This window comes from Stomoxys calcitrans, chromosome 4 (assembly GCF_963082655.1).
Source record: "Stomoxys calcitrans chromosome 4, idStoCalc2.1, whole genome shotgun sequence".
NCBI classification, from domain to species: Eukaryota; Metazoa; Arthropoda; class Insecta; order Diptera; family Muscidae; genus Stomoxys; species Stomoxys calcitrans.
In genome coordinates this window covers 22,779,869-22,800,007 of record NC_081555.1, presented here as the reverse complement: position 1 = coordinate 22,800,007, position 20,139 = coordinate 22,779,869, and the positions used below count along the sequence as shown (strand labels likewise).

At 38.3% G+C, this 20,139-nt stretch overlaps 2 protein-coding genes across 3 annotated transcripts; both read left to right on the top strand.

The window, feature by feature from the left end:
• Positions 1-154: 154 nt before the first annotated feature.
• Positions 155-2,422, top strand: LOC106085675 (growth hormone-inducible transmembrane protein). Of its 2 annotated transcripts, none has more exons than XM_013250011.2 (7): positions 155-280; positions 350-593; positions 658-769; positions 1,326-1,467; positions 1,521-1,857; positions 1,922-2,054; positions 2,121-2,422. In XM_013250011.2, the coding sequence occupies exons 2-7, from the start codon at positions 359-361 to the stop codon at positions 2,209-2,211; spliced, it is 1,050 nt and encodes a 349-aa protein (XP_013105465.1). In that variant the 5' UTR covers positions 155-280; positions 350-358; the 3' UTR covers positions 2,212-2,422. The 2 variants fall into 2 exon arrangements, with proteins under 2 accessions (XP_013105465.1, XP_013105474.1); XM_013250020.2 differs by having other exon boundaries at positions 164-268.
• A 2,438-nt stretch (positions 2,423-4,860) lies between these two features.
• LOC106084980 (ficolin-2-like) lies at positions 4,861-18,681 on the top strand. The gene is made up of 6 exons (XM_013248973.1): positions 4,861-4,996; positions 5,635-5,708; positions 12,924-12,986; positions 13,056-13,076; positions 18,011-18,448; positions 18,525-18,681. The coding sequence occupies exons 1-6, from the start codon at positions 4,916-4,918 to the stop codon at positions 18,655-18,657; spliced, it is 810 nt and encodes a 269-aa protein (XP_013104427.1). The 5' UTR covers positions 4,861-4,915; the 3' UTR covers positions 18,658-18,681.
• The last annotated feature ends 1,458 nt before the right edge of the window (positions 18,682-20,139 follow it).

Genomic DNA, 20,139 nt, shown 5'->3' with positions numbered 1-20,139 from the left:
TTGCTGGCATTCTCTTTGTTGTTATCTTCTTTCTCGCATATTCTCTACTCATGTACGCACACGTACACAAATTTCTTTGTGTTTCGCCATGTGTCTTTACCTTGTTTATTTTTAATTTTTCTAGTAACCTTCTTTAGTGAACCCTGGTTTAACAGCTGTTCCCTGTTTGTCATTCAACATCCATACTTCAACGAAGACAGACAAAATATTTAGAAATTTCTCGTAAAACTTCTCACAAAATTTTCACAAATATAACAACAGACAGATTGTGAGTAATAACGTAAGTGCGAAAATTAAAAAAAATAGTCCGCATAAATGTATTAAATTTGTATAATGGTTATTTTTCTAGAATTTCACCATGTTACTGCGTCTTGCATCAGCATTGCCGGCCAAGGGTCTATTGACCACTTCTTTTTCGAATTCTGCAAAACAAGCCTTTTTGGCACCTAAATTGGCCAAAGCGCCCAATAATAATGCAGTGCTCTTGCGTAATTATGCCAGAGGACCTCGCGAAGCACCGCCCGCTGTTCGAGGTGAGGTACGCCGTGGCCCCACTTTGAAGGAAAAATTAATGGGTCCCCCATCAGCCAATGGTATGTATTTAAATGCATTCAAGTTATATACAATATACAATATTTTTTTGTGTGTATGTTTCAGCATATTCTTTGGGTAAGGGAGCGGCGGCAGGCGCCGCAGGTATTGGCTTGGGTGCCCTTTGCTATTATGGCTTGGGTTTAAGCAATGAGGCCAGCATTCAACATAATTCACTGTAAGTTGTATACAGTTCTGTTAAACTTAACCATTGTCTCCTTGAAATAGCATGACATGATCAAGAGAAAAGTGTTGAAATTTCATTATTCATCAGCTTAAAGTTGCCATTAGACGATAAGACATGTCATATGTAATTTCAAAAACAGCAAAAGTTGTACACATCGTGTGATACGTACGAAAAATTTGATCTGACAAATGGATTTTGGAATAACTTTTTCGAATAAATCGTGCTTTTATTTCAGCAAACATACATGTAAAATACCTATGAGAATACATGCCGATTGGAGCGCGCTCCATTCGTATTCGACGTATATAAGACAAGTCTTATGAATACAGAAAGTGACAGCTAATATGACATGTCTTATCGTCTAAAAGCACCTTAAGGAGTTATGAAACAAAACCATAAGTTTTAAAATTTTCACCATAAGGTATTAATTTTAAAACTTTATCTGCTTGGTAATCTTAAGTTTTTTCGGGTCTACGAGGGAAAGTGTTACACAGAACAGTCTGGATAATTTTGCGATTAAGTAAATTAATTTTTTTTCTTCCTATAGATTATGGCCTCAATATGTAAGAGATCGTTTACATACTACCTATGGTTATTTTGGAGCTGCATGTATAGCCACCGCTCTTTCTGCGGCTGCTGTGTTCCGCTCACCCCGTTTGCTTGAATTGACAACCCGTAATGGTTGGCTGGTAAGTGTTTATGCATTATAGTTGTACAAATATTGTTTTACTGTTCTATTTAGTCTACTTTGGGCACATTTGCCTTGGTCATTGGCACTGGAGCTATGACCCAATCTATACAATATAAGGAAGGTGTTGGTCCCAAACAATTGTCATGGCTTTTGCATTGTGCCGTTCTGGGTGGCGTCATTGCACCTCTCTGCTTCTTGGGTGGCCCTTTGCTAACACGTGCGGCTATTTATACCGGTGGTGTAGTGGGTGGTCTTTCCACAGTTGCCGTATGCGCTCCAAGTGATAAATTCCTATACATGGGTGGTCCTTTGGCTATTGGTTTGGGCTTGGTTATGGCATCTTCATTGGCTGGCATTTGGCTTCCCCCTACAACAGCCCTAGGCGCAGGTAATGAAAATATTGACTCAAAAAAATGTCCATGTATTACTACAATTTTTTTTTTAATTTGAAGGTCTGGCTTCTTTATCTCTTTACGGCGGCCTGATCTTATTCAGTGGTTTCCTACTGTATGACACCCAACGTATTGTTCGCAAGGCTGAAATGTATCCCCAATATGCAATGCAACCCTTTGATCCTATCAATGCGTGAGTATTTTAAAATTTCCATTAAAACATCAAATATCACCTATGATTGCATTTTTTTCTTTCTAGGAGTCTCTCGATTTATATGGATGCCTTAAACATTTTCATACGCATTGCAATGATTTTGTCGGGAGGTGGTGGCAACAGTCGTCGCAAATAAATTTATTTTAGTGTCGAACCTTATTCATTTTAAATATATGCTAGTTAGCGATATGTGATGATATTGTACGAGTTTGCGAATTAAATTGTATTCAGTAGCGTAATACGTAATTAGAAAAAAAAGAAATCCATAAAAAAATTAACGAACAAATTATTTGTTTATGCGCACACACAAAATGAATACACAGTTGATGAGAGCAGGAAAATGACAAGTTGAATGCATCTTTTTCTTACATAGTTGACTTGATCCATTAGTCGAACCCACAATTGATTTATCCGGGAGCCCTGAACTTTTGTTCTTTTTTAATTAGTGGCAACTCGTTTCCAGATGTGTTTTCCACTCAGTCTTTCCATCGAAATTTTGATCCTCATCTTTCTGCATTTAGCTACGCCAAAAAAGGACGAAGAAAGAAAAAACGGAGTCCTTTAAAAATGACGACTCACATGATTTGCGAATCAGCACCTGTATTGTCCTAACTCTATACAGAGAAGGTGCAGCATACGCACATCCGGAATTGTGTCGGTATAGGACAAGGACGGCAGTAATGCCCTAAAGGCATTAATATCGATGTTGTTCGCTTATACGAATGTGGCAACCACATTGTTTCACATTTTGGGGAAAAAAAAGTTGGATATCATCTCACAGTAGCGCTCACCATTCACAGACGGTAGGATAGAGAGCAGCACTATTGCACTGATCATTAGACTAGCCATCCAAAAAACGTTTACAATTGGCGTGCATGTGATCAAATCCAATCTATTGTCTGACAATTTATTTTCAGTAATCAATAAAAAACCTTGGTTTATTGTGAGATTCATTCCCTTGGTCAAATTAGCTCGTCTTTTTCACCCTATGGGAAAAAATAATAACGTAAAAAATTTTTTTCGTTTCCCTTGGTCAAATTAGCTCGTCTTTTTAACCCTGTGGGAAAAAATAATAACGTAAAAAAATTTTTCGTTTTAGCAGATTTTTTTTCAATATTTTTTTTTTAATATTTTTGCCGATTTTTGTATTTAAAACAGCAGATTGTGTTAGCTGAGATAGCAGCACGAAATGGTTGCTAAAACAACAGCACTAAGATTGCTGAAACAACAGACGTGTCTGCTTTCCCTTTTTCAGCAAAGAAAAACTGTTGTTTTGGCAAACATTTTTTCTGTTTTGAATAACAAATCTAATTGAGTGTATATAACAGCAGAATTGCAGCTTGAATAGCAAAATTATCTATAAATAGTCAACAAATGGCGTTTGCTATTATCAGTTTCTTCAGTTTTTTTCTATGTGTGTAGCAAGTTTTCGTGGGCTTACTCTAGGCTTGATAATCCATAACGAAAATTGGAATAAAATAAAATTGCAACTGAACTTTTCACTACATAATGCCATAATCATAAATCACTTACTGCTACTATCAGCTTTACTTATCATCTAACATTATTGGCTTTTATACCCATCACCATAGGATGGGGCATACAATGTAGTCATTCCGTTTGTAACACTTCGAAATATAGATCTGCGACCCTTTAAAGTGTATATATAGTTGACATTTGAAGTTGATATAGCCATGTCCGTCCCTCTGTCGAAATCACTATAGCGGTCGTATGAATAATGATTTCCCCTTAAAATCTTGCAGAGACACTTATTTTTGTTTTATATCGTTGGAGTTTGCTAATAGGCTATATCGGTTCAGATTCGAATAGAGCTGACACATAAAATGGTTTTTCGACTTGACTAAGTGAACCCCTAGAAGTTGCTTTTATTATCCGATTTGGCTGAAATTTTGCACGGAGCGATTTGTTATGATTTTTAACGTTCTTGATATGGATTAAATCGGCGTATAACCTGGTATAGCTGTCATATAAACCAATCTCTCGGTTTGACATCTTGAGCTGCTGGAAGCCGCATTTATATACAGATTTGGCTAAAATTTTCGTGAAGTGTTCTGTTGCGACTTTTACGAAACGTACGGTATAAAACGCTCTTTAATATGATATACAATAGTTCTTAAATAAAGCAATCTCCCGAGTTGACATCTTGAGACCTTGTAAGCCATAATTGTTATTCGATTTGGCTGAAATTTTGCAGGGAGTGTTCTCCTGGCGAGAACATCTAAACAAATCTTTCAGCAATGGTTATCTCCTCATGCTGGCGCATTTGTGAGGTACTGTACCATTTGGTACGGCAGCCATATACAAACTTCTCTACAAAGAGGTGTTGCACTGCGGCACGCCGTTCGGACTCGGCTAAAAATAGGGTTGTCCCTTATCATTAAGCTTAAACTTGAATCGGACAGCATTCATTGATATGTGAGAAGTTTGACCCTGTTCCTTAATGAAATGTTTATGGCAAATTTGCATTTGCATATTGTGTTCTGTTACAACCGAGACAGGTACGGTCTAAATCAGTTTATAGGCTAATATATGTAGCTACCATATAAAACCATCTCCCGACTAGTTTTTAAGGCCCTTGACTGCTTAAATTTGTGTCTGATTTAGTAGAAATTTGGTATTTAAAGAACACAAATACCCATCAACTGGGTTTATTTGATAAAGATGTTGGGTTCCTAAGTTTCGGCAATGCCGAACTTGGCACGTTTTTAATCATTGATTTTACAATATATGCAATTCAAATGTCCCTATATAAGTTTGCTTTTGAGCACCTTTAAAATGTTGTTACCAGTTGCTTGCCAACATCATTTACATTCGCAGTAATGAAGCATTCGCTGTTGCTTATTGTGGTTTCTGTAGTTTTCGTTCTTGGCACCAACCGCACGGAAACAAAGGAATTCTTAGTGAGTGAATAAATCTAATTTTAAAGAGTTCAAATGAGTGAATTAAGTGTTGTTGTGGAGATGCAAAAGGCTATTGGCAAACTCCATGTGCGGGAGAATGTAGTCCCTGGAAACGACCGCCGCCTCCCATTGCACCTTAAGAAATTGACCTCCCCCGGCAAACCAGAGTAGTTCTGGCTCAATTACGTTTCGGCAGATGCAGCCGCCTCAACTCCTACAGAGCAAGGATTGATGCCGACATGCAAGATGTATGTCCCGATGGTAACCACGGACTGCACGAAACACGTTTAACTGCCCAGCCAGACCCACTCGACTCAGACCCAGATCCCTGTGGACGCACCCCACTTTAGTCGCAGAGTTCCTAGGTCTTGACACTCAACAGAATCAAGCAGACGAAAAATAGAACACAACAAACTGCTACAACAACCCTGTGCGAGTTATTTGTATGCGAGTGGAATGGATCATCTTTCAACATTTTTACAACAAAACTCAACCTTCGAAGGAATAGGAGGCATCTGAGCTAGTGTAAGAGGCTACACCTCTGGCAAATTACATCAAAGCCGGTTTTGTTTTATGTATAGACCTGTGTTACCAATGCCATTTGATTTTTAACATAATTTTTTTTAATATTTTCGCAGGACTTTAATGATCCAGATGACAACAATTTCATAATAAAACATCTCTTTGTGAAAATCAACACCATCCTGGAAAGGTTAGTCATATGCTACTTAATTCTGTCTATGAAACATTCCTTTAGGCTTTCATCTTCTATACACCATCAAAAGACGCAAAGGTAGACGTTTGCGATACAATCCCAAACCATTGACTACTAAATATGTTCATCTACTTATGGCTGATACTGTATTCGTTTTTCACAGTTGAAAACACATCTTTTTCGCGATTACTTTATTGAACCATTACAAAAATCTTAATGATAATATAATACATTTATTATTATTGTCTCATAAGTTACTGAATGAAATCAGCAAGTTTTTCTGCTTCAAAACCTTTTATTGAAAAAAAAAAAATAAGCACGAAAAAATCCCGGTACGAGGTACAATTTCCCATCCGAATTTTCCTGGAATTTTGCTCCGACATCGGTACGATATGGCGGTGAATAAATCAGGTTTCCCTCAGCCGTCTCGTTCCGGCAACAGGACAACCACTTCTCTCGTTTTTAGTTACGATGTCGATAAGACTTCGTATCCGATATCGGATGATTCATTGGATTGTCGGATCGAAATTGGAAAATTTTGGGATAGTACTTTTATGAAAAAATTTTCATTATAAATGAGGAAATGTCCTGATGAATGAGAACATTTTCATAAAAGTATTATGTTATCATTAAGATCATCATTGAGAGACCCTATCACACCTAATATGGTTGAAAAGTCTTCTAACCAAAGACGAAACGCGTCCCATAGTGGTTGGTGTGTGTTGCGATCTCTGGTTTACCTTTTCCATTTGGAAAGAAAATCTCCGATCATAAAGCTCGTCTCGAAAGAGAAACCAACAAAATTGTGTCATTGAGATTTTTGTAGTGTTTGAAAAAAGTAACCGTGAAAAACGAATATAGTACCAGCCTTTAGCAAAAATCGTAATTTATCACAAATTGTAAGAAGTGTTGCCCTAGCAGCCATGATTGCAAACGGACGTTAGCATGTCAAGACCTAGGTAGATTTAAAAAGGTGGAGTCATTAGTGCAGCCAGGCAGAATCTTATATACCCTCCCCCATAGATCGCATTTGTCGAGTTCTTCTCCAGGTATCTCTTTTTGAACTGAGAATTTTAGCCAATTCGAATAAAAATTGCGAGATCATTTTATATGGGAGCTGTATCAGGTTATAAACCGATTCAGACCATAATTGACACGTGTTTTGAAGTCGTTGTACAAAATTTCACCCAAATTGGATAATAAATGCTACCTCTAGATGCTCAAGAAGTCAAGATCCCATATCGGTTTATATGGCAGCCATTTCAGGTTAGGGACCGATTTGAACCACACCTAACACAGTTGTTGGAAATCATAACTAAACACCTCATGCAAAATTGCAGCCAAATCGGATAAGAACTGCGCCCTCTAGTGACTCAAGAAGTCAAGATCCAAGATCGGTTTATAGGGCAGCTATATCAAAACATGGACCGATATGACCCATTTACAATCCCAACTGTCCTGCACTAATAAAACTTCAAAATTTCGACAGACCGACGGACGGACATGGCTAGATCGACTAAAAATGACATGACGATCAAGAATATACTTACTGTATGGGTTCTCAGAGGAACATTTAGAGGAGTTACAAACAGAATGACGAAATTAGTATACCCCCATCCTATGGTGGATTGTATAAAAATCAGAGTTGCTCTAATAACTGGTTTTAATAAATAGTGTACTCAATATTTTGTTATTGCGCAGCTGCCACTACCTGTAAATGAATATATCTTAAATACAACATTGTGGGAATGGTGTTAGAAATTCCCACTCATTTGTTAAACTTCTATACACTGTCAAATTGACATTTTTTTTTTATTTGCATTGCCACGTGCAGTAGCCAGAAAATTAAAAGATTTGTGATTACAAACCTATAAATTATAAATTAAAACATTAAAACAAAAAACATTAGCAAGTGTAATATCTCGAAAACTAGATAAGGGATAGTCGTTCTTTATTTTTTCTTTATTGTATACTTGTTGGACCGGACCCGCTCCGCTGCGCCTTCTATTGATGTTGATGTAAAAGCAGTGTGTGGTACACTGAGGCGGCAGTCCTTGCCGATGAAGGAATTCATCGGGTCAATCCGATACATACAACCGGCTGCCATTGGATTGTTTCTTCTTTTACTTTATATGGAACAAAATTTTCCTTGGAATATTTATTTTCAACAATTAAAGAGCTTTTAGTGAAATACCATGCTACGAAAATAGTATATCTTTTGACAAACAGTTTAGCAATATATGTAAGTGCCTTTATCTGAATCCCTTATGATCTTTATTGGTCTACGAATTTAAAAGTTTGGAATGTAAGGCGTGCTACTTTCTTAAAATACTTTATTTCAGCTCGATATTCTCATGATGTCTGATTTAGGGGTGTTTTCGAGGGTGAGGCGGTCCTCAGCATCGTGCTCTTCCTTCAAATACTATTTATTTAAACCCCATATTGCCATTGGTTTTGAGGGGGAGTTTACAGCATGAGGCATCCCCCAAACACATGGTCCCAAAATTGGTTATCAAATTAGTTTTCTAATCTCAAATACCTTTTATTTGAGCCACATATTGCCATGGTCGAAAAATTTTTACCCTTTGGTTGGTGTTTTGGGGAAAGGGTGATGCCCTAAATACATTGTCCTACATTTGGATATCAAATTCGTATTCTATTCCCAAATACCTTTAATTGAGCCCCGTATTGTGATTGTCAGTAAAAACTAGCTGTTTGTGGGGTATTTTGGGAAAGGAGTAGATCCCCAAAAATTGGTCCCGAAAGTGGGTATCAATTCATGCTCTGCTTCCTAATACCTTTCATTTAAGCCCCACATTGACATGGTCAGTAAATATGCCCGATTTGGGGGTGTTTTGGGGGGTGGGTTGGTCCCCCAATCACTAAGTCCTGAAAATATATCAGCAACATGATCTATTCTCATATATTTTAACCCCATATTGCCATTGGTCTCAAAATTGGATATCAAATTCGTTTTCTAATCTCAAATACCATCCACTTAAACCCCTTATTGAAAAAGCCAGCAAATATGTCCGGTTTGGGTTATTGGCCCTAAAAACTATGAATATTTAGTTCCACTCTCTTTAAGACCCAAATTGTCTTGGTGAGCACATACGTCCTACTTGGGGGTTGTTATGGTGGTGGGTTCCCTAGACAGTTGGTCCCGAATGTTGATGTCAGATTCATCGTCTACTCCCAAATACCCTTCATTTGAGCTCCATTTTTCCATAGTCGGCAAAAATGACCGGTTTGGGAGATGGGGCGGCCACTCAGTGACTTGGCTTTGAAAATATATATCAGATTCGTGTTCTACTCTAAAATACCTCTTATTTGAGCCTCATATTGCAATGGTCAGCAAATACTTCCTATTTGGGTGGTGTTATGGGGGTGGGGTGGCTCCATAGACACTTTTCCCGAACATTGATATCAGATTCGTGCTTTACTTCCAAAGACCTTTCATTTGAGTCCCATATTGCTTTGGCGGTAAATTTGTCTTCTTTAGGAGATGTACTCGGGGAAGGGCGGGCCCTCAAACACTTGGCCCACACCACCCATCTCCGAGATCTGGCGTTTCTGAAAATTAGGGTAAGGGGGAGGGTCCGCCCCCCTTCATATATCAAAAAATGTAGTACCCTATTTTCACCATGGGATCTTTATGTACCATTAGTGAAAATTTTAAGAAAATCGGTTAAGCCGTTTCTGAAACAAACACAAATTGATTTTTATATATGTATTAGATACTTAATAAATGTAGAAGTATTGAAAAACCAGTAAGGAAATATAATACCCTACACCACCGAGTCAACATACATACTACTTTCAATATATGAAACCTATTGAAAAACTGAATAGAAACTTGTATGGTCGCTATTACAGACTTTAAAGGCCATATCGGATGAAAGATATATCGGATATATATCTAAATTTAGACCAACTTTAATGCACACGTGCTAGGATGTTAAACACCTCACGCAAAATTTTTATAAAATTCGAACAAATTGTGGCGAAATACTGCCTTAACAGGCCATATGGGATGAAAGATTTAAATGGAATCCATATCTCAATTTGAACCAATTTTCATAAAAACATTAATGAAATACATCATGCAAAATTATGTAAAGATCGGATCAAAACTGTGGCTTTTGCAGTATTGGCTGAAGGATATATATGGGAGCTATATCTAAATCTGACCCGATTTTAATAAATTTTTGCAATCGTATTGGAGCGCAAAATAAAACATCTCTGCAAAAGTTTGTAAAGATCGGACCAAAATTGCAGTTTCTACAACCTAAAAGCCATATCAGCTGAAAAATATATATGGAAGCTATGTCTAAATCTGATGAAGTATTGCACATATATTGGGACGTCAAAAAAAAGCTCTTTGGGTCAAATTTGGTGAAGATCAGACCAAAATTTTGGCTTCATAGGTCAAAACGGATACGAATTTGGTGAAGATCAGACGTGGCTTCTTAAGCTTTAAAAGCCATATCGAATGAAAGATATATGTGGCAGCTATATCTGGTCCGATTTCGATGAAATTTAGCACATATATTTTGACGTCACAAAAATCACTTCATGCTAAATTTGTGTAAAGATCGGACCAAAATTGTGGCTTCGACAGCCTTAATAAGTCAAATCGGATGAATGATATTTATGGTAGCTATATCTAAATCTGGCCCGATTTTGATGAAATTTTGCACACACATTACGACGTCACTCGTAACTTCTCACCAAAATTGTGGCTTCTATCAATCGAATCAGGAAGTTAATCTAAGCCGATCGAATCAGGAATACTTATCAATGGGTCTACCTCGTTTCCTTCTTTGCGTTGCAAACAAATGCACAAATCTATAAGACCCTGTACCACAGTGGTAGTGTAGGGTATAAAAATCAATTTGTGTTTGTTTGCTTGTCGGTTTGTTTATTTGTTCCGTAAAGAATCAAAAACGGCTGAATCGATTACCTTGAAATTTTCACAGATTGTGTAGAAAGAAAACATAGGCTATATAATTTTTTAAATCGGAAGGGGACCCTCCCCCTTACATCAAAAGTACTACCTAAAAATAAAAGTGGACCGATAGGGACTCAAATGAAAGGCATTCAGGAGTAAAGTACGAATTTCGTATTAAAAATTGGGTCCAAGTAATGGGGTGGCCGCCCCAACCCCAAAAAATAGGTTTGTTGGGCGATCATGACAATATGGGACACAAATGAAAGGCATTCGGGGGCAGATTACGAATAAGGTCAGGAAGGAGGAATAGGTATTATAATTTGTTGATATCGGAAGGGGGGACTCTCCCCTGTTACTCCAAAAACACCACCCAAAATCAAAAGTGGACCGATGAGGACAATATGGGTATCAAATGAAAGGTATTGAAGAGTAGAATACGTACATGGTATTAAAAATGAGTTTCAAGTACCCAGGAAGTCGCACTAACCCCAAAATTCCTCCAAGCAGACAAATTGAAAGTTCCTATTAGTATGGGACTCAAATGAAAGGGATTCGGGAGTAGATTACGAATATTCCAGTATAGGGTGTCACCCCACCGCTCCAAATAGCCATATTAGCCAATCACGACTATATGGGATACGGTTCTTTGTTTGTTCCGTATAGACTCAAAAACAGCATAACCGTTTTCTCGAAAACTACACAGATTGTGTAAGTTGGTCTGGAAGAAAACATAGGCCATATAGGTTTTCGATATCGGAAGAGGGGCGCACCCTCCCCCTTACCTCAAAAACACCACTCAAAATCAAAATTGGACCGATCAGAACAGGCTAATACCTTTAGTTTGATACCCATATATCAAATTAAAGGTATTGGAGAGTATAATACGAATATGGTATTAAAAAAACAGCAGAACCGTTTTCTAGAAAATTACATAGATTGTGTAAGTTGGTCTGGAAGAAAACAGGCCATATAGTTTTTCGATATCGGAAAACACCACCCAAAATCAAAAGAACACCGATTAGAATAATATGGGTATCAGATTAAAGATATTGGAGAGTATAATACGAATATAGTATTAAAATTTTAATCTAAGTACCCAGCGGGTCGCCCCAACCCCAAAACTCTCCCAAACAAACATATTAGACGTTCATGTCAATATGGGACTCGAATGAAAGCTATTCGGGAGTAGATAACGAATATGTCCAAAAAATGAAGTCCATGTAATGGGAGGTGTCCTCTCCCCCAAAAAACCCCCCAAATAGGCATATTAGCCTATCATGGCTATATTGGACTCAAATGAAAGGTTTTTGGGTGTAAAGAACAAATTTTATATCGATTTTTTAGGGCAAAGTGGCGAAGTACCACACCCAGCCCCAAAATGCCCTCCAATACCTTCATATTTATCAACCATGGCAATGTTGGGCTTAAATGAAAGGTATTTGGGAGTAGAGCATGAATTTCACATCCAAATTTTGGGCGGAATGTTTGAGGCACCATCCCACCTCCAAAAAGCATTCCCCGTCAAATGAATCACGTCAGTCACGACATTATAAGGCAGAAATGAAACAGGACTTTTTTACCGACTATGTTAATATGGGGCTCATATAAAAAGTATTTGAGAGTTTAGCACTAAGCTTTTATTTACTTTAAGGTCCAATTGTCAGGGTGGCCACCTCACTCCCAAAATACACCCCAAACTGGACCTATTTTTGTGGGATTTATTTACAGAGTTGCATTTTCAATGCGCGCGCGTAGTATGTAACTCTACCTTTAGAAAGTACTACATCCAACTTTGGATGTCGGTTCAGTACGGGTAATCGATAACCGATATCCAAAATATTTCTTATTTTGCTTATTACGATCACAAGAAAAAAAATTTAGGGCATGCGTTTCCCAATTTATAGCGTGGGACAGACTAATATACATATGCATGCACATACGAGTGCAAGGACGCTTATCAATATATTGAGATGTTTTAAATGGAATAACTAGATTATCATAACTCCATCCTATATTGAGGGGTTTAAATAGTAAATATGTGCTTACAAAATGCAAGAAAAAAAGTTTTAAAGGGTCAATAGATTTCGAAAACTATGATTTTAGGGGGCAATTCAGACATGAAGTGAAGGGAATAATGAGGTCCTGTAGCGCAATATTTAAACCATTTGTACAAGACGGATAAATATTCAGGCCAGTAATAAACGTTAAAATAATTGAGAACGTAGCATTTATAAGAAATTTAATTTTTTTCTTTTTTACAGATTAGATGAGGAGGGCACAAAGACAAAACGGCTGCAGGAAGACTTGAGACAATCCAATATGAGGTGTAGACCAAAAAATCATGCGTAGTCAACAATGTATCTATAATCCGGTTTTTTTATTCTTAATTTCAGACTTGAAGCACTTACCAAACAGTAAGTAGGTACACAAACCTAAAAACAAGTAAAAGTGTGCTAAGTTCGGCCGGGTCGAATCTTGGGAACACAATGGATTCTGCTTAAAATGTTTACAAAATAAATTTTGTTGAAGGACATAATTTTACACTACATACCAAACTTCTGTCAAAGCAGCAAAAATTAAAGCTTCTAGGAATCGAACAAGGATGATCGGGAGACCGGTTTATATGGGAGCTATATCAGGTTATAGACGGACCTGGACTGTAATTGGCGCAGTTGTTGGAAGTCGTTACATAATTCCGCATTTAAAATTTCAGACTAAACGGAGAAAAATTGCGGCTTGTTAGGAATCAAGAAGTCAAATCGTGAGATGGGTTTATATGGGAGCTATATCAGGTTTTTAATCGATTTTTACCGTACAAGGCACAGATGTTGGAAGTCATTACGGAACACCACATGCAAAGTTTCAACCAAATAGGACAAAAATTGCTTTTTAGGACTCAAGAAGTCAAATTGGGAGATCGGTTTATATGGGAGCTATATCAGGTTATAAACCGATTTTGAGCGTACTTATCACAGTTGTTGAAATTGCGGCTTCCAGGGCCCAAGAAATCAAATCTGGAGATCGGTTTTATTTGGGAGCTATATCTAAATCTGAACCGATATGGCTCATTTGTAACCCCCAACGACCTACATCAATAAGAAGTATAGGGTCTAAGCGATTTTCGAGAGGAGAGTCAGTTGGCACTGGCTTTTAATTATATACTGAGTGCCAATGATACTCGAGATGACAAGGCGAGTTATTGGCGCCTTCAAATAACCAATGGTCAACATCATCGTCTGTTTCCAGGTTAGGGGTGGCTGGAGGCGAGCGTCGGATCTTGTAGCAAGCGACTCGCCACAACGAGGGATACATGTGCAATCCCACAAAACCCATGCGGTTGGGGCGCCCGGCCAGTAACCCGCCTTCGGAAAACCATGAGAAACAAAGGAATAGTAAAAACGAACCCCCAACCTCGACGGCCCATGCAAACGAAATAAGAACCATGATTTGCAAATCTGCACCTGTAATATCCGCACTCTCTATAGAGAGAGTGCTGTATACGCGCTGGTACAAGGCAGATATTACCGCCTTACAAGGAGTGCGATGGACTGGGAATGGCGTCACTACAACACCAAACAGTGACGAACTATACTATACCTGCCATAACACGAGACATGAATTTGGCTTTGGATTTATGGTTAGTCGGAAACTGAAACACGTTGTCTCTAGCTTTAGTCTGGTGGATGAGAGGCTAGCCACAATCCGCATAAAAGCCAAATTCTTCAACATCAGCCTTACTTGTGCCCCGTCGGAAGACAAGGACGAGCAGACCAACGATATTTTCTGCGAGCGCCTAGAGAGAGAATATAACTGCTGCCTCACGCATGGTATTAAAATCGTTCTGGGAGATTTTAATGCGAAGATAGGGAAGGAAGACATCTTTGGTCCAACAGTCGGAGATAACGAGACAACGTCCAGTAATGGGTTGAGGCTGATAGAGTTCTCCGCGGCAAAAAACATGGTAATTAGTAGCACCAGATTTCAACATTAAAATATTTACAAAGCCACATGGCTGTCACCCGATCAAAACACGAGGAACCAAATTGATCACGTTGTGATAGATGGAAGGCATTCATCCAGCGTGTTAGATTTATAATCGATTCGTGGAGCGAATATAGATTCGGATCATTATCTTGTTGCAGCAAAGATTCGCACCCGTTTGAACGTGGCGAGGAAAGTACGATCTGACACTGCACGGAAGCTCGACATTAAAAAGCTTCAAACACACCAGATGGCAGCGGCACAATCCACTCGACTGATTCAACTGAATTAAACATCAAATCGATGGCTTTGATGCAGGCACATCCTCCTGCAGAGACAAAGAAGGAAATCAGGTAACTGACACAGATAGCATGCTGAGGATATGGAAATAACATTTTACCCAACTGAAAGTGTCCGACGTTGGCGGCGAAGAGGATACCGCAGAACCAATCAATGATGATGGTATAGAATGTTTGCCTCCTAGTCAGAAAGAGGTCCAAGTAGCAGTGGCCCGACTGAACAACAAGGCAGCAGGAGCCGACGGGTTACCCGCTAAACTATTTAAGACCGGAGGCGACACGCTTATTAGGTGTATACATCAGCTTATCTGCGCAATCTTGCTAAAAGAACGCATACCCGATGATTGGAACCTCAGCATAATATGTCCCTTACACAAGAAAGGAGACAAGGCGGAATGTGCCAACTACAGAGGAATAAATCTCTTCTCCATAGCACACAAGATACTCTTGAGCATACTGTGAAAGATTAAAACCAAAAGTCAATGAGATAATTGGGCCCTATCAATGCGGCTTTAGACCTGGTAAATCCACCCTAGACCAGATATTCACACTGCGCCAAATTCTGCAAAAGTCCCGAGAAGGACAAATCAACTCCTACCATCTCTGTGTTGACTACAAAGCCGCTTTCGATACTCCTTAACGTTCAAAGGTATTTCAAGTCATGTCTGAGTTTGGTATCCCTGCAAAATTAATAAGACTCTGCAGGATGACACTTGCTGATACACGTTCCTCAGTAAGATTAGGAAAGAATCTCTCGGAAACATTTAATACCAAACGAGGTTTCAGATAAGGAGACAGCCTATAGTCTGATCTCTTTAATATCCTGCTGGAGAAAATTATACGTGATGCAGATGTGAATAGATATGGCACATTAATCACAAGAGAACACATGCTACTCACCTATGCCGACGACATCGACATCATAGGTCGGCCACCGGAAGTAGTAACTGCAGCCTTTGAAAGAAGTGAATATTGATCTGGCAGTAAATGGAGATAAGACGAAATGGATGGTTTCAACTTCCAAAGAGCCTTGTACGACCGAGCAGATAAAGAAAATGGAGAAAGTTTGGAACCACAACTTTGAGATAGCCAGCAACTTTATCTACCTTCAGCACCGCCGTAACCGAAATGAATGACACCAGTTTTAAGATAAAGCAAAGAATAATACTGGCAAACAGATGCTACTTTGGATTAATTAAGCAGTTTGGAAACAAGGCCACCTCTCGACAGCCGAAGATTACCCTATACAAGATACTGATACTACCCGTGCTGTTATATGGTTCTGAGACATGGGAACTTGTGAAAGCAGATGAGGCAGTGCTTGCAGTATGTGAGAGAAAGATTCTTCGTAAAATATATGGGCCAGTTTGCGTTAATGGAAAATATAGGCGACGTATGAACCACGAGCTGTATGACGACGATAGCATAGTTACACGTATCAAAATACAATGGCTGCATTGGCTAGGTCATGAATGGATGAAGAAGCTTCAGCAAAGAAGTCTTTTGAAGGCAAAGACGGTGGTACACGCAAACCGGGAAGACCAAAAGCTCGTTGGAAAGATCAAGTGGAGGGAGACATCTCGAAACTTGTTGTCAGAGATTTTTGAATGAGCGCAGAAGATCGAGGCGCTTGGAACGCTATCCTACGTTCGGCTAGTGGAACAAATGTTCTGTCATAGCCTATTAAAGTAAGTAAGTTAGTATGGGGTCTGAGGCGAATATTTCGAGGTGTTACAAACGGAATGACTAGATTAGTGGTGGGAATAAAAACTCCAAGAAATAAACAAGAAGCAATTGTATGACAATGGGCACATGCAAACAATCACAAATGTCTAAATATTATTGAATCAATTGTCAGCGACTAAATATGTAACTTCTTTTTATTTTCTCCCTGGGAGATTTTTAAAGAAAATGTTAAATGCATTTTTATATCCTCCACCATAGGATGGGGGTATACTAATTTCGTCATTCCTCGAAATATTTATCTAAGACCCCACAAAGTAAATATATTCTTGATCGTCATGACATTTTAAGTCGATTTTGCCATGTCCATCCGTCCGTCTGTCTGTCGAAAGCACGCTAACTTTCGATGAAGTAAAGCTAGCCGCTTGAAATTTTGCCTAAACACTTCTTATTAGTGTAGGTCGGTTGGGATTGTAAATGGGCTATATCGGTCCATGATCTTGGATCTTGACTTCTTGCGCCACTAGAGGGCACAATTCTTATCCGATTTGGCTGAAATTTTGCATGAGGTGTTTTATTATGACTTCCAACAACTGTGCTAAGTATGGTTGAAATCGGTGCATAACCTGATGTAGCTGTCATTTAAAACTATCTGGAGTCTTGACTTATTGAGCATCTAGAGACCCAATTCTTTTCCGATTTGGCTAAAATTTTGCACGACGGGTTAAGTTATGACTTCCAATAACTGTGCTAAGTATGGTTTAAATTGATCCATAACTTGATATAGTCGTCGTATAAACCGATCTGGGGTCTTGACTTCTTTGGCCTCTAGAGGGCGCAATTCTAATTCGATTTGGCTGAAATTTCGCATGACGTGTTTTGTTATGACTTCTAACAGCTGTGCCAAATATGGTTCAAATCGATCCATAACCTGATATAGCTGCCGATCTAGGATCTTGACTTCTTGAGCCTCCAAAGGGGGTAATTTTTATTCTATTTAGCAGAAATTTTGTACTACGGCTTCTCCCATGACCTTCAACATACGTGTCAAATATGGTCCGAATCGGTCTATAGCCTGATACAGCTCCCATATAAACCAATCTTCCTATTTCACTTCTTGATCCCCTAAAGGGGGTCCGAATCGGCCCATAACTTTATATAGCTCCAATATTATAGCAATTCTTTTCTTTTATCCTTTGTTTCCCTAAAAAGAGATATCGGGAAAAGATCTCGACAAAAGCAATCTATGGTGGAGGGTATATAAGATTCCGCTCGGCCGAACTTAGCACGCTTTTATTAGTTATATTTTAATATTTAAATATTTTTTAGTAGCATTAAATAAACAGTTTCTAATATTTTTTGCAATGTATTGTCTTTAATTTTAGGCAAGAAAAACACTTTTCAAACCTTCAGAATAGAGAATGGAAAACTATACTTCGACGCCAAGATGGTTCAGTGGATTTCAATAGAAATTGGACCGAATATAAATTTGGTTTTGGTAATCGGAATGGGGAATTATTCATTGGTCTTGAAGAATTGCATGTCTTAACCACCTATGGCCCACCCCAAGAGCTTCTTGTGATGTTGCGAAGTTTTGAAAATGAAACACGATATGCCAAATACGATCGCTTTCGGGTGGGCAATGAGACCGAGAAATATGCTATAATCGAATTGGGCACATACAGCGGCGATGCAGGTAATTCACTTGAACAACATAAGGGTATGAAATTTTCAACTCCTGATCAGGATAATGATATCTATGATTCGTTAAATTGTGCTAAAGATTGGGCGAGTGGTTGGTGGTTTCGCAAATGCTATTTTTGGTAAATACTTTATTTTATTCGATATTGAGGATTGAATTGCATTTTAAAAACTAATAAAACGTTTTAATTTTTTCAGTAATTTAGCTGGAGTCTATAGATCCAAATCGAAAAGTCGGGGCGTTGATTGGACTGATTGGAAAAGAGACAACTTTAGCTTAATGTTTGCCGAAATGAGATTAAGATCAAAAATATCATTAATAAATTCATGATTTTCACAATGACCATAAGAAAAATCTGGTTGGCGCTTAAGTTTTATTTGGTTTCAAAATATTTTGAGATTTCTGCGGAACATTATGTCACCTAAGACTACCAAATTTCATTGTTTCCAGTCAAAATATAGCATAAGAAAGCACTTTAAAAAGCAATGAGGTCGCTTTCACACTAATCGTCAAATGAATTAAGTATTCTGCATACCTATAACTAGTGAGTGGAGTACTACTTTGAGTTTGAACAAGTAAAAGGGCGTTAAGTTCGGCCGGGCCGAACTTTAGATACCCACCACCTTGGGTATATATGTAAACCACCTTTTGTCATAAACCGGTGAAAAATGCATAATTAATGCCCCCATAGCAGCTTTATCGAAATATGGTCCGATTTGGACCAAATTCGACACGGATATTAAGAGGTCTAATAAGTACAAGTCATTGTTCAATTTTGTAGAATAAACCAGTAAGGAAAGGAAAAAGTCGGGCGGTGCCGACTTTATAATACCCTACACCTACCCTAAAAACACAAAGTGGGAGCTATATCGGATGTTTTCAGAAGGGTTATTAAAATCCCTGTATTGAAATTCGAGTAAGCAAACATGTTCAAAATGTAATAATTAGAGTGGACAAATGACAACAAATTATCCAAAATTTGACGAACATATATATGGGAACTACATCTTAATCTTCTTAGATATTGTGGTAGCCATCGAGGAATGCGTTGTGCACAATTTTGACAAAGACTGGTCAATAAATGAGCTTGCAGTGGATTTAGAAGTGAAAATTGGGCGGCATACTTATATGACAGCTATATCTAAATCTGAACCAATTTCTATGAAATTCACCAGTAATAAAGGGTGATTTTTTTGAAGTTAGGATTTTCATGCATTAGTATTTGACAGATCACGTGGGATTTCAGACATGGTGTCAAAGAGAAAGATGCTCAGTATGCTTTGACATTTCATCATGAATAGACTTACTAACGAGCAACGCTTGCAAATCATTGAATTTTATTACCAAAATCAGTGTTCGGTTCGAAATGTGTTCATTCACCGTAACGTTGCGTCCAACAGCATCTTTGAAAAAATACGGTCCAATGATTCCACCAGCGTACAAACCACACCAAACAGTGCATTTTTCGGGATGCATGGGCAGTTCTTGAACGGCTTCTGATTGCTCTTCACTCCAAATGCGGCAATTTTGCTTATTTACGTAGCCATTCAACCAGAAATGAGCCTCATCGCTGAACAAAATTTGTCAAAATTTGAACACATTTCGAACCGAACACTGATTTTGGTAATAAAATTCAATGATTTGCAAGCGTTGCTCGTTAGTAAGTCTATTCATGATGAAATGTCAAAGCATACTGAGCATCTTTCTCTTTGACACCATGTCTGAAATCCCACGTGATCTGTCAAATACTAATGCATGAAAATCCTAACCTCAAAAAAATCACCCTTTATTAAGAGCCATAAGAAAATCCTT